Source organism: Amblyomma mixtum, chromosome 1, assembly GCF_055824585.1.
Source record: "Amblyomma mixtum isolate Tamu chromosome 1, ASM5582458v1, whole genome shotgun sequence".
Taxonomy (NCBI): domain Eukaryota; kingdom Metazoa; phylum Arthropoda; class Arachnida; order Ixodida; family Ixodidae; genus Amblyomma; species Amblyomma mixtum.
The window spans coordinates 107,757,080-107,783,238 of NC_143012.1; the positions used below are offsets into that span (position 1 = coordinate 107,757,080).

The 26,159-nt window shown below is 48.3% G+C and overlaps 1 protein-coding gene across 1 annotated transcript in view; it reads left to right on the forward strand.

The window, feature by feature from the left end:
- LOC149367478 (uncharacterized) overlaps positions 1 to 18,729 on the forward strand; it is a 50,099-nt gene extending 31,370 nt beyond the window's left edge. Inside the window, exon 4 of the mRNA XM_089574369.1 lies at positions 18,166 to 18,729. Coding sequence (XP_089430495.1) covers positions 18,166 to 18,729 — 564 coding nt within the window. The remainder of the gene's footprint in view (positions 1 to 18,165) is intronic.
- The last annotated feature ends 7,430 nt before the right edge of the window (positions 18,730 to 26,159 follow it).

Below are 26,159 nucleotides of genomic sequence, written 5' to 3' on the forward strand. Positions count from 1 at the left end.
CATAGATGACTTGGCAGATGAGGCTGGTGAACTAGCACAAGAGTTCCTTTCTTCAAGGCACTAGATTAGCTCGGCACAGCAAAATGAGCGGAGCGAAGACCTGTGAGGTACTCTTTCTGCCACCTGCGCCAGAAGTGATCAGCTAAACTTTGATGATATCGCCAGCGACGAGTTAGTTGACCCGTTGATGAAGTCGTGGACTCTGTGCTACAGCCCGGGGGCAAGGACGTTAAACGCTTTCCCACGAGAAAATGGGATGGAGTGAGTGGCTCCGGCTCGTGAGCTTCTGCGGATACGTAGGTTAGGGGTCTTGAATTGATCACGGCCTCGATTTCGGTCAAGACTGTAGCGAGCTCCTCGAAAGTGCAGAAGCTGTTGCCTAAAACCTTCTTCAGAGAAGTCTTCACAGAACGAACCATTCGCTCCCAGAATCCGCCCCACCAGGCGGCTCCCTCAACGATAAACTTCCATTTTATCTGGTGGTCTAAGAAATAACTTGGGATCTCTGTGCCACGCAGCGTTGTCCACAGCCGTTTCAGGTCACTCGAAGCGCGCTGAAACGTCTTAGCATTGTCCGAAAATATTACCCGACAGACTCCACTTCTCGAAATGAATTTCTTGAATGTCATCAGAAAATTGGGCGTAGACATGGCAGTCACCAGTTCTAGGTGCACTGCGCGGGTGACTGCACATGTGAAGATGACGATGTATGATTTCTTGTTGCCTTGATCCCTTGTGTTCAACGGCCCGGCGAAATCAATGCCTGTCACCTCGAATGGTGGAGCTTGGGTTACCCTGTCACGAGGTAAAGGGGCAACTGGCTCGGTGGCAGGGCGGCTGTTGAAACGGTTGCAAATCAAGCATTTCTTCAAGATTCTTTTCACCATCTGTCTTTCCCGAACTATCCAAAACTGCTCCCTCAGCTCTGTGAGAGTCTCAAGTGCGCCTGCATGTAGAAGGCGGCGATGGTTGGCGATTATTACACGTTCGGTGAAATGATGACCGGCAGGCAGGATTATTGGATGCGTAATGTTGTAGGAGAGGCCAGCATTACTCTAACGTCCCCCAACTCTTAGCACTCCGTCCTCATCGCAGTAAGGTTTCAGATCCCTCAACGGAGAGCTGCAGGGCAAGCGTGATGCGCGACGTACGCACTGCAGCTCTTCACCGAAGGTCTCTCGCTGCACCTGACTTATGAGACAAGTCTGTGCTTGGGCGACTTCCTCCGTGGTCAGATATCCACTACGTTTCTGGTAAGGGTTTCTTGAGTTTTGCAAGAATCGCTGCATCCATGCAACAACACGAACAAGCTTAGAGAGGGAGCTGTGCCGTTCCAGCGGCAAGACAGTTTCCTCTGTTGCTACATTGTGTACTTGCACCGATCTTCTCTCCTCATCTGCTGCGGCCATATCAACGTCATTTTCGTGCCTTGGCCAGGCGATAGGCCAAGGCAAGTAGGTCTGAGCCAAGTAGGTCCATTCCACCAAACGGTGTTTGTCTTGAGGGCTTGGGGACTCACTCCTCGCGTCAGAAAGTCGGCAGGGTTGTCTGCTCCGGGACAGTAAATCCAGGTTTCTGGATCCGTTCGCTGCTGAATTTCCAGCACCCGATTGGCCACAAAAGGCTTCCATTGTTGCGCTGACCCGCGAACCCAATGAAGCGCAATTATAGAATCACTCCAGAGATGCTATTTGGCAACTGGTAGTTTCAGTGATTGCATCAAGTATTCCTTCAGTCTTGCGCCTATCAGCATTCCCATCAATTCCAATCTGGGAAGAGTGAGCTTCTTAATCGGTGCCACCCGCAATTTGGATAAGATCAGAGTCACGGCTGGGGCCTTGGTTCCCGAGGTACGCATGTATGCAACTGCCCCGTAAGCCTTCGGGCTAGCATCGGCGAAAATGTGAATATCAATGCTGCCGGCATTGTCAAGTCCGTCGTATCTTCTGGGTACGGTTACTTCAGTCAAGTGGTGGAGCTGTGAATGCCACTCCTTCCAAGATGACTGTACTTCTTCAGGTAGGGGTGCGTCCCACTCAACTCCCAACTCCCAGAGCGTTTGAAACATCAACTTGGCTGTAACAGTGACTGGGGAGATGAGCCCAAGGGGATCGTATATTCTAGCCGACGCCTGAAGATTAAAGCGTTTTGTGTTGCTCTTTTGGTTCAGGAGGTCCAATACGGCCTCCAACGAAAATCCAAAACAGTCATCGTGCTTGTTCCAGACAAGTCCTGACACTCTCGCCACGCTTGCTGTCGGATATTCCACCTGGTCCTGGGCACCTCCTGTCCCGTCGTCGTCAAACAGTTGGAGCAATTTCTTGGAATTCGAGTTCCATTTTCGGAGTGTCATGCTCGCTAGACTCATAATTTGCAGTGTCTCGTGGTAAAGGTCTTCTGCTTCTTGTTCAGAGTCTATTCCACTGATTAGATCATCCACGTAGAGGTTCTCTGAAATTATTGCCGTTGTCTTGGGATGAACACCGGTTGTCGCCAAGTAGTGACGCAAGGTAGCGGCTAGATGAAACGGACTGCTCGTCGCTCCAAAGGGCACCCTTGTCATTCTCCATGTCTCTACGAGCGGCCTTGGGTCTTCTTCTGTCGGCATCTGTTCATATCATAAGAATCTCATTGCATCGCGGTCCTCACGACGAACTGCTATCTGCAGGAAAGCCTTTTCGATGTCGGCAGTAATACCGATGCAATGAATTCGAAAATTCAGCAAGATCTTCAGGAGATCAGGGTTCAAGTTAGGTCCAGCCTCCAGAACTTGATTTAGAGAGACCCCTTCCTGGCTCGCTGGATGATGCGTCAAAGACAACCCTGAGCTTGGTGGAAAGGCTGTCAGCCTTAAGAACTGCCCGATGCGGCATGTAATAAATTCTGTTTTCTGAGCTGCTGCTTTCCTCTGCAGGGAGTCGTTCGGCAAAACCTTGATGGAGGTACTGACGTATCGCAGCATCATATTCGTGCATCATTTCCTCGTCCCGCCTTAGCTTCTTTGTCAGGTTGTACAAACGCTTCTCTGCAACTGCCTTGTTATCGCCTAGGTTGAGTTTAGCCTGCTTCCACGGTAAGGCGACTTCGTAGCGCCTGTCAACAAGCTTGATAGATGAGGAAAATTCTTTGATGATGTCGTTGTCTTTGTTTTGTTGGGCAACAGGGTCAACAATGCCCATGCTCTCGAGCTCCCAAAACGACTCAAGGTCAGCTGAAAGGCACTGGGCCTCGTCACTCATGCTGGCCCGCAGCACTGCAGCCACGGATGAACAGCTAGCGGAGGAACTACTGAAAGGAATAGGGCCTTGCAATGTCCAGCCGAATTCCGTCTTCAGTTCCATTAATGAACCTTTCAGTTTTCGCACGTGGCCAGAGGCGAGAGTCCAGTAATAATCAGAACCAATGAGAATGCCGATGCCATTTCTCGTCAGATGACCTGGTGGTACGGTTACATCTGCAAGCTCATTTATCTCTGCTTGAACTCCTTCGATGACCTTTTCGGGAAGAGTCAGCTGGTCAGAGCGGATCTCGGGTATCTCCAAAGCTTCGATAGAGTGTTGCTTTCGGTTGTACTGATTTCTCAGCCAAACGCGGACACGCTTCCGTTTGTGCTTAATAGCGTTTCCGCCTCCTCCAAAGGGGTAAATGGTGATGTCTTCTTCTCCCACAACCTCTAACTGGAGTTGGTGCGAGAGCTCTTCAGTCACAAAACTCCTCTGGCTACCCCCGTCAAACAGGAGACGAGTTCAAGTGCTTCGTTGCGGTCCCTCTGCCCATACTTGGGCAGTCTGGAGCAGCACAGTGGGAGCCTTGTCGCTCTTCTTCCCTGTAGCTGAATGCAGTTCGGTTGCTGAGCTGTTAACTGGTTTCCACGCAGGGTCACACATTTGTGTTAAATGCCTTTTGCCACATATCTTGCACTTCACTCCTTTGTTGCGACATTGTTTCGACGTGTGCCCTTTGAGAGAACAGCGAAAGCATCGGCCTGCCTGGCGCAATGCCCTTTTGTTTTCTTCGAGAGAAAGCGAGGTCTGGCACTCTTTGGTCACGTGATCTTTGGCGGCACAAAATGCACAGGGCTCATTCCGCTTCAGATCACTAGCGGAAAAGAGCGATGCCGCTGAAATCTTTGAAGCTCGGGACTTTTCATTCTCGAATCGTGGTTTTGCATTAATGTTCTTGCTTTCCCGATGAGCAACCTGCACCGCCTTCTCCCTGCTCTCAACTTCCTCTTTTAGAAATTCTTGCAGACGTGCAATGCAAAGGATATCCTCCTGCTTTTCTGCTGAACAACGCTTGTGATAATTCATTACAAGGTCGCTTGTCAGCACTCTTAGCAACGCGGAGGCAAGCATTGCGCAGTAGCTGTCTGTTTTGACGCCAAGCGCCGTGAGAGCGGCAAAGTTGCGCTGCATGTGGTCATAGAATCGACGTAGGTCCCTTACCTCCTGCCCGCTTCGTACCGTCGGGAGGTCCAGCAGTTGGGTGAGGTGCTCCTGGATTAGCACATCTGTGTGTCCGAAGCGCTCCTTCAGGAGCTCTATGGCAGTGTTGTAATTGGCTCCTGTAGCTTGAATCCCGGCCACCGCTGATGCAGCCCTCCCAGTGAGCGCTGACTGCAAATATAAGAACTTCTCGCCGTTGGAAAGGGCATCGTTGCTGTGAATCGCTTGCTGGTACAGCTGCCAGAAGGGCTGCCACTCCGTGGCGGCGCCGCTGAATCGTTGCAGCTCGAGTTTCGGCAACCTGACCTTTGAGCCGGCAGCGCTTCGGTTACCGTCGCGAGGCGCCCGTGTAGCATCCGGTCCTGGACTGGCGTTCGCTCGCTGAGCTTCGGCATGTTGGCTGAGTTTTGCAGCGTAGGTGACGATTCTGTCGTACGCGATAGTACGTGTGAAGTTTTCCTCGGCTTCTTCATCAGGCACAAGTGGCTCGATAGCAGCGTCCACCTCGTTGAGCTGTATTTGAAGGGCGCTAAGCCTCGCTGACAGTATGTTCAGAGCCTTTTCGTCAGCATGCGCCTCTAAAGTTCAATCCACTTCGGAAATCATTTTTGTCACCTGGGATCTCAAAGCTCCTCGTTTCTTCTTCAGCCGTTCCATTTCAGCCTCGTTGTAGTGTCGGTCGTTGTCGTAGCGCCAAGCTTGGCTTCAGGTGTGGCGTCTCCAGGCCTCGTTTTAGAGCGTCGGGCGTGGCTTTCCTAGGCCTCGTTCCTGGAACCTGCAGTCCAAGGTGGTTTCACCTCCAAGGATCGTTGCGGTGATGGCCCAGAATTCGTTGTCCCGCCAAGACTTGATGGCCTTGCTGTTTACGGATCGTTTCAGCTTCTTTAGTCCCGGGTTTCGGCACCATAAATTTGTGTAAACTTAGAGACGCGCACAAAGGACGACACCGTTGTTTCGAGTTATAAGCAACGACTGGGGTTTATTACCGTAAGGCTGCTCCTTATCGAGCGAGTATATGTTACATAGGTTGCCAGATTACAAGTCAGAAAAAGCTAGAATGAATAGTTTCTTTAAAGAATTGAAGGCAAATTCACTGAATAGCAGGGAAGAGAGCTGTCACCCTGCGTAAACACCGATTTGAAGTAGTCATTGAAAGCCGTGGACACCAAAGCATCATCAAGCTCACATATTCCATTTACTTTGAAAGTATCATGAGATCGTGAAGCTGGAGTTATCTGCCTCCAGAATTTCTCAGGGCATGTTTTAATGAGGGTAGGTAGCTGAGTAGAAAAGTACTTTTCCTTGTCATGGGCAATCAGCTGCTTTAGTTTTTCTGTTTGTTCATCAATGATCGTTTGGGAATAGTTTCGTGCTATTAATCTTTTTTTTCATTCTTTTTAGCTTTCGTTGTGAGCGTAATGTCTCTCGTGTTTTCCAAGGGTTACATTTTGGGGACTTTTTTGCAATTTTTGGAACGAAGCGTTCAATACACTGAAAGACGACACTTTTGAAAAATAGCCATAAGTCATTCACATTTCCATTAAAATTCATAAAGTGGTCATAATGAAAGTCGAGCATATCAAGAATAGATTCATCATGTGCACGAGAAAAATTAGGAAAGAAACTGGCAGTATTTCGGCGATCAAAGTTTGCATTCATCAATGTCAGTACAACAGCTTTGTGATCAGAAATACCGGTCGTTACATAGCATTCGACGTTTTCTTTGACAGTACCATTTACAAAAAATAGATCAAGAATTGAATATGAACCGTTGTGGCGCAAGGGCATGAATTTGTGGCGCAAGGGCATCTGCGACCAATGAGCACCTGGCACAATGTTTTCCTTCTACGCAAGGTGGGGTCAAAAACCTATTTCTCAAGCACTTCAACCTAAAGAAGCCGAGCACCAGGTCAGGGAATAGCTTGTGCACACTGTGTTACTGGTGGGTACCCGGTGGCTCTGGTGATCGAACCCTGCACCTTCCTGATGCGAGGCGTATGTTCAAATAACTAGGCCACCACTGTAGTCACGAGGCGTGTCCAACTGCGGCAATAATCCAGTGGTCTCGCGCGGCGTCCTGCGAAGCTGATCTGGTCGCGAGTTCGACGCCCAATCGTGGATATTCATTTGATTTCTTTTTAATTTAGCTTGGCGTAGCTGTTGGAAGGCAACTGCACATGATCCAAAGGTAACAAGACTCTTGGTCGATGCTGGTGGGCGTATGAGTTGTTTAGCACAAATCTCGAGCATGGCCGTATTTAGCACACCTTTCAGTCAGATTCAGAATTTTACTCGTTTTTGCTTGCTGAGCTTTATAGAGGATTCATGACTGTCTGCAGTAACCTGCGCTATTTTCAATTTTAGTTTTCTAATTAAACTGCATTTTCCGCCATTTCATCATACCTTTTCGGGTTCCCGTTAACTTTTAAAGATGATTGTCCACTTCCTACTTTTCTGTCAGGTTTAGATGGTTTGGATCGGTTTTGCTTGCGCATATTTTTATGTTTTGAACCCAATCTACAATTTTTGTAATGCTGTCTTCTGGTGGCCTAATCTTCCTGAAATTATGCCAGTCCGTTATTTTGGTTGAACCAATATTCCGCCTCATGCGAGCTGTCGTTAGGGGCAAGCAAGAATTTCTCTTTCTTTCTTTCTTCCTTTCTTTCTTTCTTTCTTTCTTTCTTTCTTCCTTTCTTTCTCTCTTTCTTTCTCTCTTTCTTTCTTTCTTTCTTTCCTTCTTCCTTTCTTTCCTTCTTCCTTCCTTTCTTTCTTTCTTTCTTTCTTTCTTTATTTGTGTCGTAGGGTACACGGTCGACACTGGAGGCCGCTTCCCAGAGTTTCCTCCTGATTCGTTCAGGTGCGCTGTACTATGTTGTTGGTGAACGCTAGGTCTGGGGAGGTGAGGGTGCTGACACTGTTCCCTGCTCTAGTGTGGGAGATATGGTGTCCGTAATTAGGTAGATTTATAGCTGCTCAGCCGCTTCCAAAAGGTTTGCTCTCTTCCGGGTGTCCTTGAGGTGTAGCTCCATGCCGTATATACAGCGTTAATGTCCCCTACAATAATTAGGCGGCTCTCTCCCGCTATACGTGTGCATTACAGTGAAAATTGTTTGAAACCTTGCTGTGGGCTGCTCGGAGGACTATTTTTCTCTAAGGGACGTTCAGGCGTAGCGGGAACAGAGATTAACAGCAATTGCACGCCAGAAAAGCGAAGGTGGGATACAAACTATCGGTAGTGGCACTGTGTGTTGTAGCTGATCATGTAAGTGGTGAGGACGACTGGGAAGGTCTTCTAATCTGGGTTTGCTTTCGGGCGAATTAGGCATTTTTTTATTCTTCACCTTAAGACTCTTGCTATGCAGGTCTCTTATTCGGGCTCGGCGATTGCATGCTTCGATTACGTATCGCTATAGAGCCTCCAAATGGCCTCAAAAATTGCCCAGGAGGTAATTATTCATCTATGGCCTCAGCGCTTCAAGGAATCATTTTAAAGGGGTGGCATCATGAATAAAAGAGCATTGGAAAAAAATACAAGGAAGGCAGAAAAGGCAAATACAGATAAATGCGCGCGTAAACATCGAAAGAAAAAAAACTGGATAAACGCCTATTTGTTTGCGGACGGCTGCGTTGTGTTTCATGAAATTCAGGCTCGTGAACAACAGGTTTTACTGAAGTATAACCCTCATGTCAGTGAATGGTGCGAGAATTCGGGGATCAGACTTAATGCTTACAAGACAATATTTCTTCTAGTCACTACGAAAAGGAACAGTCACTCTTGCTCATATAGCCACTTAGCCCGAGAGCTTTCAGACGCTAAAGACAAGTACCGTGGAGTAACAATAGCGAGCAATATTACCTGGAACAAACAAAGCGACACCGTGCGGTCTTCTTTGCTCTGCACTCTTTCTTTTCTTAGACAAACTAAAACAAGCTGCCGTTGCACTGTTAGCATACCTTACAATATTAGCATACCTTAACGAAACTACAGTACGCGAAGCACTGTCTAGTATGCTTACGCACAAAACATCAGTGCACTAAAAAGCATTCAACGCAAAGCTGTTCGGTTCGTATTTTCTCAATATCGAGCAACTGACTCACCCTCAAAACTGATACTTCAAAATCAAGCCCTGTCCTTGCAAACTCGGTTCTAACTCCAAGGGCTGAAATGACTCTTTTTGCTGAAAAAGAGTTATTTGTAAGTCGTTCCTCAATTGTATCTTGCACTACTAACGTCCTGGTCAACAAAGAATTGGCGCACGGATACTATGCAAGAACCAAGAACTCTATTTTTTTTTCCCGCACTATAATTGCGTGTAACCATCTAAATTCCTTACGATTGCTCATGCAGTAGAACAGGCCGTTCGTGGACTAGAGGCTGATATTGCGTTTTGTACTTCTTTCTTTTTACTTCTCAATATTCTGCCCCTCCTTCCAGGGCCCTTCATTAGGCCTACACTGAACAAAGAAAATGGAAAAAAAAATCAAGAAAACGGCAGCCAGCAACGGTAATAGAGTGGAAACGCAGTTCATGGGCTCGCATGAAGCTAGTACGTCTTTTAAGTTCTCTGCAAAAACGAGCGGCGCCAGTTATTGTGCCTGATATGAATTTTGCACGATATTAGATAGGTTACTCGAAGACATGCATTCCAGAATTGACACTTTTAAAAAGCACGCGTCGCAGCCTACTCAGCCTGCTCTCGACCTGGCACGCAACACGCCCGTGCATGGAAGCGTTTGGTTTCTCAGTCCTAGTTTAGAGGGCGCTACGTGTCTGGAAACGAGCATGAGACAGCTTCCTTGGTCTTTCGGTGTCTTCTAGTTGTTACTACAGATGGCGCTGTGACTCAACAACCGAGCAGCGGATATAGAAGAAGTAATCGAGAAACGCGACATGGCAAAGTGGGATTATGATCAGTTAGCAGTACTCATCGCTACAAAAATGAAACAAGGGAAAGGAGTAAACCGCTGGAAAGGAGAGAGGAAGCCACGAAGCTGCTGGAATACGGAAATTAAGGAGGCCATCGAACAACGACGGCCGGCTTCAAGGGAACACAGAGGGCGCAGTTATCTGAAGAGGAAATAGGTGAAAAATGGGAATTTTATCGACAAAAGAAACAGCAAGTTCAGGTACTAGTCCAGGCTAAAATAAAGCAGTCCTCTGATAAATGGCTGGCTGAAGTTCGCGAGGAACAAAAGGGGGGCCAAGAAAATTCTGGAACCATACAAGCTGGTTGGGAAAAACAAATCAAAGAAAGCAGGAACAGATAAAAGATGCTGGGGGAAAATGTTTAGAGGGAGACGATGCTTTGTACTACATTACGTCATTTATAGCTGCGTCTTTTAGCAACCAAAATGGGGTAATCTCCCCAAGTGAGGCGGCAACACAGGACAGCAAAATAGAGAACAGCTTAGAACTGACTAGTCTTAACTGTAAAAAGGCGGAAGCAAATATTCTTAAAACCACATCCGCAGGGATAGACGAAATTCCAATTAAGCTGATTAATGAACTTGGCCCAAGAAGCAAGGAAGCGCTGATAAAAGCATTGGAGACAGTCATAAATAAAAAATACCGCACAGCTGGAGACACAGTAAATGAATTTGATTTACAAAGGGAAAGGAGATAATATGAACATAAAATCCTTCCTTCCGATTACGATAACATCTATTATGTACAGGCTGGCAATTCAGGCGCTGAAATTAAAAGTGCAGTCAAGGGTAGAAGGTAATCTGATACTCGGGGAACATCAGAATGGGTTCAGAAGGGGTAGGCGCTTAGATGATAGCCTGTTCGTGCTTACCCAATGCATAGAAATAGCTAAGGTGGAAAACAGACCTCTGGATTTAGCCTTTCTGTACATAAGCGGTGCATACGATAACGTGAACAGGGAACTCCTGTGGAGCATATTAAAAGATTTAGGCATCGGTCATGAGGTAATTGATTTTCTACATGAAATCTACCGAGATAATAAACATGAAATTACATGGGAAGGGAAAAAAGGTACCACAACTGAGGGGGTGCACAAAGTATTAAGGCAAGGGTGTCCTCTATCACAGCTGCTGTTCATGCATTATGTGATAAATATGGAAAGAAGGCTAGAAGAAAGTAATCTAGGTTATATTCTTATAATCTGTCGTACAGGTTAGGCGGAAATGTAGTTTAGCAGCGACTGCCGGTTTTAATGTATGCGGACGATATTGTACTGTTAGCAGATAGCCAGGAAGAATTACAAACTTTGGTTAATTGTTGTGCAGACGAAGGAGACGCTCTAGGATTCAGTTGTAGCGCAACTAAGTGAGGTGTGATGATTTTCAACGATACAACTGATCAGGTGCTTACAATACAAGGCCACAAAATACCCAGAGTGGCCGGATACAAATACCTCGGGGTATGGCTAAACGAAGGGCAGTTATACATGGAAAAGCATGAACAGGCTCTTAGGGCAAAAGGACGAAGAGACGCCGGGATAATGAAACATAGGTCATTATGGGGGTACAACAAATATGAAGTACTTAGAGGTATATGGAAAGGAATAAAGGTGCCGGGACAACTTTCGGCAATGCCGTTCTGTGCATAAGGGCAGAAGTTCAGTCCAGACTAGACGTAAATCAGAGGGCTGTTGGAAGATTAGCACTAGGTGCCCACGGCAAAACCCCAAACGAGGCAGTGCAGGGAGATTTGGGCTGGGCATCGTTCGAAGCTCGGGAAGCTAAGAGTAAAATACTATATGAGGAACGCCTGAGGAAATTGGACGATAAAAGGTGGGCAGCTAAGGTATTTAAATATATATACAGGAAGAGCGTTGACTCACAGTGGCGGAAAAGAACTAGAAAAATAACCGGTAAGTATGCCGGTCATGAGGACGAAATAGAAATAGAAATAGAAAAGTATTTATTTAGCATAAAACATGAAATACAAACACAGAACTTCAGGGACCCAACAAAATTTGTTTAAGGGTCCCGAAAAAAAAAGAAAAAGAAAAAAAAGAAAGAGCATTAGACGACAGGTTAAAAATGCGGAAGTTAAAAATTAGATTAATTCAATGGAAAAGAAACATAGTGTAGATCTATATCGATACTGGAAAAGGCAGATCAGGAAAGAATTTTTCTATAACTCAAGAGGCAGTGCCCTACTTTTTGAAGCTAGGTCAGGATGTCTCAGAACGCGCAGCTACAAAAAGAAATTCAGCGAAGATGACACATGTGCAGTGTGTGGTCGATTTGTGGAAGCAATTGAACACCTCATACTCAAATGTGATAGTATCCATCCGGATGTCGATGCTGGCACAGTCACTCTTCTGGATGCCCTAAGGTTTAAAGATAACGATGGTCATGTAAATAAATCGGCAGTAGAAGTTAGCAAAAAGCGATTGGAGGATTAGTGGCTAAAAAGCAGAGATGTGGCATATGGTTAGAAGTGTAGGAAACCGTAGGTAAAGAAAATGGCGAATCTTAGTGGAATATCAAGATAAACTGGCCCTTTTGCGTGTAAATGATCCTTGTTGGTAATGAAGTCTGACGATGTCGTCAACTTTCTGAACGCCTGCCATAAGAACCGTCTTAGTGCAACGTCAATTGACATCAAAGATTTGTACTACTCCCTGCCTCAAGATAAGCTGTTAGAGTGTGTTGAGGAAGCATTGATGAACTTGGAGCGGTGGCCTTTTAAGATTCCGCGGGAATAACTGCTAGTGGGTTTTAGAACTTTTATCTTTTTATCTTAATTCAACTTTTGCTAAATGGAAAGACTACCTTTATCTTCAAAAAGAGGGCATATGTATTGGCTCATGCATAGCTACTATTCTTAGTGACTTACTACTAGCTAAATAAGACCGGCTTATGCAAGACCATCTTCAGGGATCTAGTGTTTTTAAAGTTTTCAGATTCGTAGACGACTTTTTACTGGTTTTAGACATCAGCCCTGGACTTTACGAGCGTGATGTTTTTAACACACTCACCATTTTTCGTGAGTGTCTTAATCCACTAACCTTGACTCACGAACTTCCAAAACGTGGATCGATTCGGTTTTTAGACTTAAATATTACATTTTCTGACAAACACATGTGCTGGGCGTATGAGCCCCGTTCCAAGAAGCCACTACTGCAAGTTCACTCAGCGCATTCCAAACTAGTGAAAAGAGCTGTAGTCACCTCGTGTTTTAAGAATGCCCTTAAGAAATCCTGCGAGCACCTACTCGACAGCAGTTTTGCCCAGCAAGCATTTAGATTAGATGGCGCAGGCTACCCGATTCTATATGCTGGTTTCTCTTGCGGAAGGCTTGCTCAGGCACAAACTTAACAATGGAAAAAACCGACAACGTGATATCTCGAACAAGCCGAAAAAGACAGTTGTCATTTTTTACATTCACACCCTATCTCACAATCTAAAGAAGATAGCACAACGTTCTGATGTACGAGTAGCCTTCTCCGCTCCGTGTAAACTGTCAATGCTTAGTCGCGTCAGTAATCCCGGTACTGAGCTCCCAGCTCTTGCTTGCAAGACAAGACATAAAAATAAGTTCGTTGACTGCCCTGAGGGACTAGTATATGAGATTCCCCTTTCATGCGGGAAGTGTATGTAGGGCACACGGGACGGTGCTTGAACGCTCGATTAAGAGAGCCTAATAAGGATGTCGAAAACTCCAACGACCGTAACCTGCCTCTTCACTGCCTCGAATGCACTAAGGAACGAAAAATACAATGCAAACCGCTTTTCGATAAATGCAATACTTATAAGAGGAACAAAGACCGCATCACAAGGGAGATAATAGAAGCTAAAAGAATTTTGGGCTTGGGGACAGTTGCGTTAGCACTCCTTCCATCGCGTTATCTGACAAAGAGCTGGCGTTCTTGGCAAGGCGAAAAACTAGATGATTTGCTTCATCTTCGGCATGCGCATCACATCTGTTTTTTGTTTTTCTGTCGCGCATCAAGCCATGTATATATATTTGTACACTTCTGCAAATAAATATCAGTTGTCAGTCAGCGCTGTGTATGAGTCTTGTGTCTTCTCTCTTCGTCTGCGTCCTTCGCGCTGCTTTTTCTAATGAGCAAACAACTAGCCCGCACTTAAACGCTTGTAATGTCGCATTGTTTGTCCTGTGTCTTCAATGAAGGGTGGCCGAGGGGAGGCTCCAGATAGTAGGGGGATTAATTTGAGGCCAAAGTAGAAGCCTGGGCGAGTTTGTAGGTACAGATTTTAAAAGAGCGCAGACAAGACAAGGACGGTTGCATGTTTCTTTCCGCCGTCCTTCTTTTTCCTGTGCTGTTTTAGAATGAAATTTGGGGCGTTCGCCGGCAAGTTAGCATGTTTTAGCTACGTTTGCCTGCCTGTAGGTGCGGGAAACATCGCATCAAAAGCGTGGCTTTTTGGCTTGTTGGTACATAGTTCCAACACACTGTACAGCAGCAAAAGACGAGGACACAAGACACGAGAGACGAACACCACGAGCGCTCGTGGTGTCGTCTCTCGGGTCTTGTGTCCTCGTCTTTTGCTGCGCTACAGTGTATAGTATCAAAGCAGTGTAGTATTTCTCGGGCAGCTTCTGGCACAAATGGAGCACCTCTGCAGCCTTTCGCATAGCACCATCTGGGGCAAGTGTGCAGTTTAGAGTGCACTACATACCTGTAACGCACGTAGCGCATTATAAGCTGAGCAGCAAACTATGGCAAAGTTTGCACCCATTAGGAAACCGGGGGGTACCCGGCTGCAGTTGGGATTGAACCCACCCATCCTGCAAGCGATGCTGATGCTCAAATCTCAGGTGGCTACGCGACCTTTAGTGGCGACCGTTTAGGGACATTTTTTCCCGACTTCCAAAATGGGGACGCATTTTCTGGTGATGTTTTTTTCCGGTGACGTTTTGTCTGTTACCCCGTCTGGAAAAGGGTGATCACGAAAACTGCGAACTGGCGTCAAGCATGGATACCCCGGGAAGAGAGCTAGAGGCACAGAAGGCAGAAAAGCGAAAACTTCAGGAGCAGCTTCTTTAAACGGAAGCAAAAATGACCGACACCGCCATCGAAAATCACCATGGCGGACATTCCACCGCAAACAAGGTGGATGGGACCTGCACTCGAGCGGGCAGTGATCACTAAGTCAAGCATGTTTGGACCCTTAATCCATAATCTAAAGATAAATGCGGCTAAATTTTAACTCTATGTCGTTTTCAAGCTGGCGTGCACACTTTCGCAGCTTTGTCGCATGGTGACTGGTGAGGGACAAAGGAAATCTGGGAGCAGCAAGAAGCATGAACAAAGATATGCCCATGCAACGAGGGTGTTATACTATCCCTCTGAGCTGTGGCCAAGAGCATGACAACATAACATAACATAACATAACATAACATAACATAACATAACAGCTACGGCCTGAATCTACTCCCTACTGAAAAGACTGCAAATGCCACTCAGTCCTGACAGACACTTCGGTAATTGGACGGCATAAAGGAAGGCTCAAACGTGAGTTGTTTGAAGCGGCAAAGATCGCTCGGAGCCACCGATGTATTTGCACGCCCTCGGGCCTGCCGAAGTAGCCAGCCGTCGGCAATGGCGCTGGACGCGGGCGCGGCGGGTGACGCACTGTGCTGCTGTCTGGCTGCCGTGGTCGTCGCTAGGCCTATAGCCTGTTTCACATCGAGGCTGCAGCGGACGGGGCTTCGGAAGTCGCCTGGGCTATAATAAAAGGCCTGCTTTTTTTCATCGCTTTATTGTCAACAACATCATCTCACAATTGAACAAAAATAAGGTCAATTTGCGCGATTCCGTCGGCAGCGAGGCCAGCGGAGGCTAGGAGCGCGGACCGGACCGCAGCGGCTGGCCAGTGGCCGCTGCCCACGAGGCGGAAGTAGCAAGAAATTTGCTTCTATATGAGAACGTGACTTCTGCCACCAACTCGACATTGCTCAACGATCCTCAACAGGATATATTTTTTTACATTTCTCCATCCCAGGGTCCATTATTTACGTCTAGAACAATCTTTAGCCAATTTCTATGACGCCAGCGGGCGGGAGGCTGGAAGGCCGGCCTGCAGGCTCGGCGTGTTTCGCAAGAAAAGGTAGAGCGCTAAATAGATACGACTAAAGAAGCGGCCAGACGCAGGCGCTGCCGGCTATATTCGAGCAACGATGGTAGCGGAGTTTTTGGCAACCATGCCGCCTACAGGGGTACAGGGCGACGAACTGCGAGAGTTCCTGGCTGCCCTTGTCGTCGCTAAGACTATCTGGTTTCGCTTCGGTGCCGCATCTGAGGTAGCTCTGGAACTGGTAGCCGCTATAATAGAGGTACTTCTCTCGTCACCTCTTTTAACTGTGAACCTGTCCCATAATAAAAGAAAGATATACACGATTTCCGCGACGCCTTCAGCAGCGGAGCTAGCAGACGCCAGGCGATCGAGCGGCAACAGGCAGCAGCAGCAAAGCGGCTATGGGAAGAATTCATTGCTTGAATCGATTATTTATATACTAGCAGCTCCGCATGGCCAGCGATCCTCAAAAATGACTGCTTTTTGACATTCATCTATCCCAGGGCTTGTTATAAACGTGGAGAAATAATGCTAGCGCATTTTTCTGAAGCCCGCGGCCGGCATCCAGGCTGGCACTCCGGTTGCTAGAAACACGCCTTCACGTCACCATCACGCTGGCGCTCTCCGCGCTCGCATGCTGTCGCTTGTTGATGCGACGCGGCGCGTGCGGCGCGTCGTTGACATGCATACCCGGTTGGACGCAGGCGGCGAGCTGCTATACGAAGCACGTTCGGCAGTCATGTCGAGAGCCCGCGGCACCTCTGCATGCGGAAGCCCCGCAATCCGAGCCCGGTCGCGGATTCGACTTCTCATCTCCGTCTCAAGGGGAGGGTTGACTCGCAAACCCCTCCGCAAATTATACCTAATCCGCTATCACGCTTGAGGAAGGAATTGTCTGCAAGGGAGAACTGAAGTGCGGAGCGGATTGCTAGTCGTGCAGTCGCACCTCGCAGGACGTGTAATCAGAGCTAACTTGTTCGTATCGAGTTCATGAAAGAAAGAGTCGTCGAGTAGGGCTTGAATTCCTCAGGTAGATCCCATGAGTCAACTCGCCGCTGCCATATCCATGCAAACGACGCTAGGGCCAAGAATACTGGAGCCACGAAGGATGAAGAAGCAGAACCGAAACCGATCTAAGGTCAATGAAAAATCACTAATCTATGACCACGTGCTGCACTTTAACGGAGAATAATTCTACGTGCAAATCACTGACACAGTTTCTATTTTTCTTTGTGGCTTTGGTATGAATCTTTTATTTTAGGGCAAACGAAAGTTGAAGTTATCTCTACGTTCCTAAATGTCTTATTATGACGTAGTCGAGTAATGCTCATGCCGGCCGACGGCGTCGCATGGCCGCTTTATGAGCGCGAAAAGGCAACGATTTCAAACGGGCTTTATTAAATGCAGACTCAATATTGCGCCGAAATATCGTGGAGTCGGCATGTCTAGTGTTTATGGAAGTAATGAAAATTACGACCAGGCAGCTTCATCTTCTTTTCACGACCCCTTTAACTTAACCTGAACCCGTTTCGTTAACCTCCACGTTTCTGCCAAACAGGTGACGTACAGCTGTTATACTTGAAGAATATCGGTAAACTGGCATTCCTTATGTGAGAGAACCTGCCATAAGTGCTGCACCCCATTCTTATTCTTCTAGTTATTTCCTTCTCATGATCCGGATCAGAGGTCACTACCTGCCCTAAGCAGACATATTCCATTACGAAGACGCAGTATCCGCTAGACGCGCCTTTGTTCATCCCAAACCATCGAGCTCGCATGGCGGAGTGGTTAGCGTGCTCGTTTCGCACTCCGGAGACCCTGGTTTGATTCCCCAACTCGACCAGTTTCCCACTCGGTTTTATTTATTTATCTGGTCTGACCAGAAAGGATAATTACTACTGTTCTGATGCCATTCATCATGTCCTGTCAATCACCTGTCAAGTGATGGAACTCTCTCCAATGTTCGACACAATTTCTATGAAACATCTAGGAACGCCTAACGATTAATGATGGTTAATGATAGTTAAGCATGACTTGTACACTTCGTGATACTAGTTAATGTACGGTTAGTGATAGTTAACGTGACCTTAACTAGTACACTGAATAATTAGTGTTAGCTAAGGAACAGGCGCCGTGCACAGTACCACTTACGACTTCTTAACTACTACTAATTACCAATTAGTCATTTAGTGATTAAGTATGACATAATCATGAAATCACTTTATATCATGTTCTGATGTCTTTCGATTGCACCCGAGTGTCGATTGGCTGTTGATTGGCATATACCCATATAAGGCACGCATCCAAAACGCGGACACATTTGCTAACACGTCTTGGTCACGACAGTGTGAGGCATTAAAGGCTTTCGCCTTAAAAGGTGCCCTACCTGAAAAGAGTATGCCTACTGCCAATCTGATGAACCATTTATGATAAGACAGCCGATAGGACACGCCAGGTTTCGAGTGGTTGGAGACTTTTCCCAGCCCGCCGGCAAATGCACGTCATCGTGCCTGATGCATTCTCCAATTACGCAGAAATGGAATACCTGGAGGATACCATTAGTCGAACATAAATTTCAAAACACTTCCATTTTTGCACGCCAGACCCGCATAGGCTACCCACCAGCACAGATCTCACCCCAGTTCACTAGCGCCGCGGCCACTGCCTCCGTGGAGCGTCCCCTGAATTCGGGCTCTTTCAGGCTGCAACACAGGCGACACAGCCTCTGACGTCGGAGGAACCAGCTGACATGGCAACTGAGACCAGGCTCCCGGCGCAAATCCTCTGTTACCAGCCGCGAACACCCTCGTCGTTTCATGGTGACGAGGACGCCGAGTATTGGCTCGAGATCTTCCAGTGTGTTGCACGTTACAAAGGCTGGAGCGGTGACCGTAAGTTCAAAATTCTCTATTTCGCGCTTAAAGAGTCGGCTCGGACATGGTTCGAAAACCATGAAGCCTCGTTTACACCCTGGGAGGCCTTCCGCCGCAATCTGATAGACACTTTCCCGAATGCAGACCGACGAGAGCGAGCAGAAGATGCGTTACACTCGCGCAACCAGCGCCCCAGCGAGGATGTACGCATGTGCAACGAGAACATGACCCGCCTCTTTAAACGCGCGGATCCTAACATGGCGAAATACAAGAAGCTTCGCCGCATCATGCGGGGTGTCAAGCAAGAGCTTTTCGCGAGACTCGTGCACAGACCACCGCGCACTGTGGCAGAGTTTATCACCGAGGCGGCCACTAAGCAGAAGACGCTGTAACAGCGAGTCCGCCAATATAATCGCGACGTCACCACCTTTGGGCCTGATCCAGTCACTATGCCGCCCGGTAGCGACGTGACCTTTCTACTAGAGCTTGTCCGGTCTTTCGTCAGGGAGTAACTGCAGGCCTTCCGGGTGCCGTCCGATACGCCATCTTTTCCGTCACTGAGTGAAATCATCCGGAACGAGGTGCACCAAATTTCTGAGGTTCCTCGTCGGCTTGATGCAAGGCCAACGTATGCGTTCGTGCTACGTCAGGCCTCTAGGTGCGACGTCACTGCCGCGACTCCAGCAGTGCTCCCGCCGAGCTCCCCTCGTGGCCATGCTGCGCCAGCCCACCAACGACCGCGAAAGAGTGAAGTGTGGCGTGCCCCGGATCGTCGGCCCCTCTGCTATCACTGTGGCGAGGCCGGTCACCTCTACAGGGCGTGCCCTTACCGCCGCGTCGGCCTGCGTGGCTTTGCGCCGGACCGCACGTGCCCACAGAACGGGGTGCGACCACATAAGATAACATCTTACCGGTCGTCGCGCCAGAATCAATTCACCTGAGGCCACCGGGAGGCTCGATCCCTGCCGCCGAGGTGCTGCCGTTCTCCAAGCCCCCGTCGAGACGTAGGCTACTCCGGACGCCGTTCTCCCGGGAAAACTGATTCCAGCGGCCTCTGAAGGTAAGGCCGCTGATGCCGGGACTTGTGAAGATCCTTCTGCTCTACTGCCATGCGACGACGTTTCTCTGGAAGGGAGTAGCGACAACATCCGACGCGCTACTTCCGGTTTGTGCGTTACAATTGATGTAGTCGACGTGACCGCTTTGCTGGATACTGGTGCCGATTATTCTGTCATGTGCCTTGCCCTTGCCCTATACATGAAGAACGTTTTGACGTGGTGGTCGGGGCCTAGCATTCGCACTGCTGGGGGTCACCTGATTATCCCTGCCGGCAGGTGCACAGCTCCAGTCGATATTCTTGTTTTATGCGAAGCATATGAACGTAGGTTTCGGGCCTTCGCGCGACGCCCGGCGGTGGCCACCATTGACGTTGAAGTGAGATCACATGATGTGACGTCACGTGATAACGTCATACCGGCTGCAGATGGGGCCTCATATCGCGCCGTCGGACGTCGCCCGGCGGAGGCCTCCACGCTTCGGTTCGCGCCGTCGCGCGCGACGCGGCGGCGGCGCCACCATCGCTGCATCACGTGATATGTGACGTTACGCCAGGGATGAGGCGGCGCGCGCCCGCCGTCGCGTCAGTCTCTGTGCCCGCAACCACGCCAGCGTCTTTACGCCGGGCGTGTATGCGGTGAAGATGCCTCCAAACGCTAAGGACGTTAATGATAAGAATGCAAAACGAAGGCTGCTTCGCATCCACTGGGCTTAACCTTGATAAGCCTCCAACTTTTTTGTGTACGTCGGCGAATTTGTAGTCATCCGTGAGTGTTCGACGGGACATGATCCTCGGCCTCAGCTTACTGCAGACGAACGGCGCTGTCATTGGCCTGCACGAAGCACGGGTCACGTTCTCGACGAAACGGGCCGTGGCGCGCATTGACACAGACGATTCACGCTTCACTTCTCTGCGACTTGTTAACGACGACGTAATGGTGCCACTCCGGCCCAGTGTGCTAGTTCTCGTGAGAAATGATTTATTCAACGACTGAGAGGCTATCGCTGATAGCCACGTACCCCTGCTGCTCGAGAAGGGAGTAGCCGTCGCTCGCGGGCTGGTCCAACTACAAGACGGTTGTGCTAGTGTGCTCCTTACAAATTTTGCCAATGAGTTGCAGAACCTCGCCAAGGGCACGGTTGTCGCCTTCCTGCATGAATTCACTGTGTTGACTCAAGTGTGCGCCCTGGAGACAATCTCCCAAGACCGGACCCCACCCCGTGGCCTTCCATCCGTCATAATCAACCCGGACTTGGCGCTTTTTTTATTCTGTTACCCTAAAGGCCCGTGTGGGCATTACATAGGGGGGGGGGGGGTACAATAAAAGTTTAGAATACGGAGAAAATACACAAACAGGCGAGTGCACACAAAATTCAAACATGAAGCAAATACATCATTGCAGGTAGATGATATATGCGGCTCATATAGCATTCACAGCCCCAGGAAGCACTTCAGACTGTCGACAAATGTGATGCGGTCAGTGATGGACGCCACGTTTTCCGGGAGCTGATTCCAGTTGCGAATGGCAACAAGAAGCGGTGACTGAAAAAACAGATTTGTGTGGGCGAAAATGGGCTGTACTTGGTGATCCAGTCGCTGAAATACTTGGTTAGCTGGTAACACGTGTAGCGCTGAAAAGGGTGAATGACTATGGTAAAGTTTGTGAAAGAAGGACATGAGCTGAAGCAACCTGCGTTTCTCGAGCAGAGATAAGTTAAGAGACCTTTTCATTTCAGATACGCTTGCTGTGCGTGAGTAGTTCATTGCGATGAACCCGGCAGCTTTGTTTTGAAGAGATTCAACTTTGTTTATTAGATAGGTCTGATGTGGATTCCATATAAGCGACGCGTATTCGAGTTTTGAGCGGATTAATGCAGTGTATACGGTAAGTTTTGTAGACGAGTTGGCCAGATGCAAGTTGCGCCTAATGAAGGCAAGCGCTTCATTATGCGCTTGAACATTTTTTGGCGCTTGAACAGAAGACTTTTCTCTCGGCGCTTCTAACAGACTTCGCGGGTTCTTTTGCCACAAGGTCCGAGGTCGGTCGTACGCCTGTCGCAAAGCATCACATCATCACCTACCAGACCACACTACCCGTATTCCAGCGCCCATACCATTTCCTCGACGGAACGCGAAGCCATTAAAAGGCAAGTGAACGAAAAGCTCTCCGACGTTGTCATTGAACCGTTGACAAGCACATGGACGTCACCGGTGGCCCGCGTCGAAAAGAAAGACAAAAATTCAGGGGCACTTTGGCTGTCTAAAGTGCGTAGAGGCGAAAGCGTTTTCCGCACCACTTTGGCTGCTTCTGTGGCACTGGTGGCGTCACATGTAATTGAGTACTAATTACTAAGTGATGACAAATCCCTGATTAATGGTTAATTACTGATTAATGCCTGAATACTAATTAACTGCCAATTAATGACGCTTAAGCTTCGCCTTTAGGAGTGGAACGCCACAGCGTGTTGTAGCGCTGCCACGGAACGCCACTACCCGTTCGGCGTGATGCCTTGCCGTTTGAACGCAACGCTTTTTGAGGAAAGGAAATGGCGCAGTAATTCTCCGTCATCTCGGCGGACACCTGAACCGCACCGTAGAGGAAGGGAGGAAGTGGGAGTGTAAGAAGAAAGACAAAGATGGCCCGTAATGAAGAAAATGAAAATTGTATTTGAGGAAAGGAAATTACGCAGTAACTGTCTCACATATCTCGGTGGACACCCGTCAAAATTCAGGGGGGGGGGGGGGGTGCACTTTTTTGACCTAAAGTGCGGTCACTGATGTGTGGTTAAGATGTTAAGCTTCGCCTCTAAGAGTGGAACGCGACAGCGTCTTGCAACGCTGCCAGGGAGTCCATAGAACGCCATCGCCCATTCTGTTCTACGCCTCGCTCGTCGGTAAATTGGTTTTTGAGGAAAGGAAATCTGTCTCTCATATCTCGGTGGACACCTAAACCTCGCCGTAAGGAAAGGGAGGAGGATGGCAGTGAGCTAAGACACCGTACTCACTAGACGCCCCTTTTTCATTCCAAACCATTGAGTTGGCATGGCGGAGTGGATAGCATGCCCGTCTCGCACTGCGAAGACCGGGGTTCGATTCCCGAGCTGGACCAATTTCCTGCTCGGTTTTATTTATTTATATGACCTGACTAGAAAAGTTAATTGCGCTAATTGGGTAATTAAGCAATTAACTAAGCTCAGTCCCATTTTCTTGGAGCATCACTATAGGATCCCTTCAATTAATTGCATGGTTACTAGCCAAAGTACAATTGGCCCCGTTTGAAATTGGCGCACTGTGACGTCACGACCGTTTCGACCAACTGAAAAGCGTGACATTTCTGTCGACAACTGCTGCTTACAACGATGAGACATTAAAGGCTTTCGCCTTAAAACACCTTGAGATTTTTAAGGCGGAAGCCTTTAATGCCTCATCGTTGTAAGCAGCAGTTGTCGACAGAAATGTCACGCTTTTCATTTGGTCGAAACGGTCGTGGCGTCACACTGCGCGAATTTCAAACGGGGCCAATTGTACTTTGGCTACTAACCATGCAACCAATTAAAGGGATCGTATAGTGATGCTCCAAGTATGTTTGACTGAATTTAGTTAATTGCTTACTTAACCAATTAGTCTATTTAACCTTTCTAGTCAGATCAGATCAGATAAATAAATATAACCGAGTTGGAAATGGGCCGAGGTTGGGAATCGAACCTCGGTCTCCGGAGTGCGAGTCGAGCACGCTACCACTCCGCCATGCCAGCTCGATGGTTTGGAAAGAACAAAGGTGCGTCTTGTGAATACGGTGTCTTCGTTCAGTCCCATCTTCCTCCCTTCCCGTTACGGCGAGGTTTAGGTGTCCACCGCGATATGAGAGACAGATACATTTCCTTTCCTCAAAAACCAATTTGCCGACGAGCAAGGCGTATTTGTCCGCGTTTCAGATTGGTCCAAATTGTCGTGACGTCACCACGCGTGAATTTCGACGGATGTCCACCGAAATATGTGAGGCAGTTACTGCGCAACTTCCTTACCTCAAATACAATTTTCGACTAGTGTCTACTGAGATATGTGAGACAGTTACTGCGTAATTTCCTTTCCGCAAATACAATTTTCATTTTCTTCATTACGGCCCCTCTTTCTTCTTTCTCTCACACTTCCTCCCTTCCTGTACGGTGCGGCTCAGGTGTCCACCGAGATGACAGAGAATTACAACCCCATCCTTTCCTCAAAAAGCGTTGCGTTCAAAATGCAACCCATCGCGCCGAACGGGTGGTGGCGTTCAATGGACTCCGCGGCAGCGCTACAACACGCTGTCGCGTTCCACTCCTAAAGGCGAAGCTTAAGCGTCCTTAATTTTCCAGGTAATCAACGCACGAACAAAATGAGCAGTGAACAATCGCGTAGCAGAATGCAGCACTCAGGCTTTCGCCTTTCACCACTTTAGCCGCTATAGTTCCTCGTACTTTTTTGTCGATTACCGTAAACTGAACGTGACCAGAAACATTGCCAATGATTACGTTACTTCCTAATGCGAAATTTGAGCGCAGCACATGAGCTGTTTCAGCATTTCGATAGATTAAGGCAAAGAATTCGAGCAAGACATGTGTGTACAATTACAGACAACTTGCTATTTTTTCACACATATTCCTTCCTCAAGAAACACTCCGCTAACACTTCTTGATTGTCATGAAGGAAGCTTGGTGGTCTGAGAAATAGATAAATATATGCTCGACTTACTGCACCAATGCCTGGTTCTCAAAGAAGAGGTCTATGCAAGTCTTTCGCGAGGTTGTCGCAGCCGTTGAAGGCAGTACCAGCGAGAGGAACGGGATGTTCTCCCGCATAAGCCGTAAGAAATTCCTCTTTCTGTTTATATCTACATTAAAGTCCCCACCCAGCCTGCCACCCTGACAGGTGGCAGTTAATGGTTGATCGCGCGAGTGCGCTCAGCGTTGTCAGCGCTAACGCATGCCGCCCACATCTCTCTCTCATCACCCCACGTACCTATAAGCGCGATTCATGCTCGCTTCCTTTCCTTAAAATGATCGGAGTGTAAAACGTCCCGGCCGCGGCGGTTGAATTTCTTTGGGGGAGAAATTCCGGAGGCCCATGTACTGTGCGATGTCAGTGCACGTTAAAGAACCCCAGGTGGTCGAAATTTCCGGAGCCCTCCACTACGGCGTCTCTCATAGCCTTAGTCGCTTTGGGACGTTAAACCCCATAAACCAAAGCAAACCAGTGTAAAACGTTGTCAACGCCAACACCAATGAATGCAATGAACGCCGAAGGCCGATGGCTTCAGCGCCGCGTTTCTGGCACAACGTAGTCAATGCCAACGCATGCAGCGCATATCTGTCACTACCACCACAGAGCTTAAAGCACGACTGAAGTGTCCACTGTCTCAAGAGGGCAGTTATGCGCCTTCTCTCCAGTTCAGGTGTCGAACGAGATGTGTGACAGAAGGACCATTTTTATGCGTAGCATATTGCAATCACTCAGTTCAGCCCTTGGGCGCGGCCGGGCAGCCACTAAACTACGTGACGTGACGTCACCAAACCACGTGAAAAAAGAAAAAAAAAACAAAAACTAAAAAAGGGGAAAAAAAGACGCCTGAGCATGGTGGCGGTTGCCACCGCCCCGTTTCAAAGCGGGCGCTCCTATCCATCCATCCATCCATCAATCCATCCATCCATCCATACGTCACGGAGTAAAAGCTGATGAGAAAATGGAGTGCCGCCAAGCAATACCTCGCGCAAAAAGACCGCGCAATATGCAACGCATTCTTGGCTTAACCAAGCTAAGCCTGGGCATCATTTTTATGCGAAGCATATTACTCGCACAACCGAGCTCTTCCTTGCTGCGCCGCGCACGGCCGCGTAGCTACCACTTGACCTTCATCGGCGCACCACGTGATATGACTTCACAACAGCTGTGAAAGCTGGGGCCTCGTGGGCTCGCTTGCGGACGCGCAGCCTCCGCCGGCGGCCTAACTCCCGCTCCTACCGCTAGGAGATACTGACGTCACGCAAAAGGCGACGAACTCGTTGAGTCAGTTGAGCAGCGAGATGTCGGCCAGGGAGAGGGCGGCTCGCCAGACCGCAAAACTATGCTTCGCATCGTAGGCCTAACCATAAGCTAAGCCAGGCCATTTTTTTACCTACACTGGCTACACTGGTGTAGTAAGACTTGTATAATGAAATCATAATACACTAGCTACACTAGTGTAGCCATCATCAGCATCAGCCTGACTACGTCTGCTGCAGGGCAAAGGCCTCTCCAATGTCTCTCCAATTAACCCGGTCCTTAGCCAGCCGCGTCCACCATATTCCCGCAAATTTCTTAATCTCATCCGCCCACCTAATTTTCTGCCGCCCCCTGCTGCGTTTGCCTTCTCTTGGAATCCACTCCGTTACCCCTAAGGACCAGCGGTTATCTTGCCTTCGCATTACATGCCCTGCTCAAGCCCACTCCTTCCTCTTGATTTCAACTAGGATATCATTAACACGCGTTTGTTCTCCCACCCACTCCGCCCGCTTCCGATCTGTTAATGTTACACCTATCATTTTTCTTTCCATAGATCGCTGCGTTCTCCTTAACTTAAGCTGAAACCTCTTTGTTAGCCTCCACGTTTCTGCCCCATAGGTGAGTGGTAAGATACACCTGTTTTATACTTTTCTCTTGAGGATATTGGTAAACTGCCATTCATGATCTGAGATAATCTGCCATATGCGCTCCAACCCGTTCTTATTCTTCTAGTTATTTCCCTCTCAT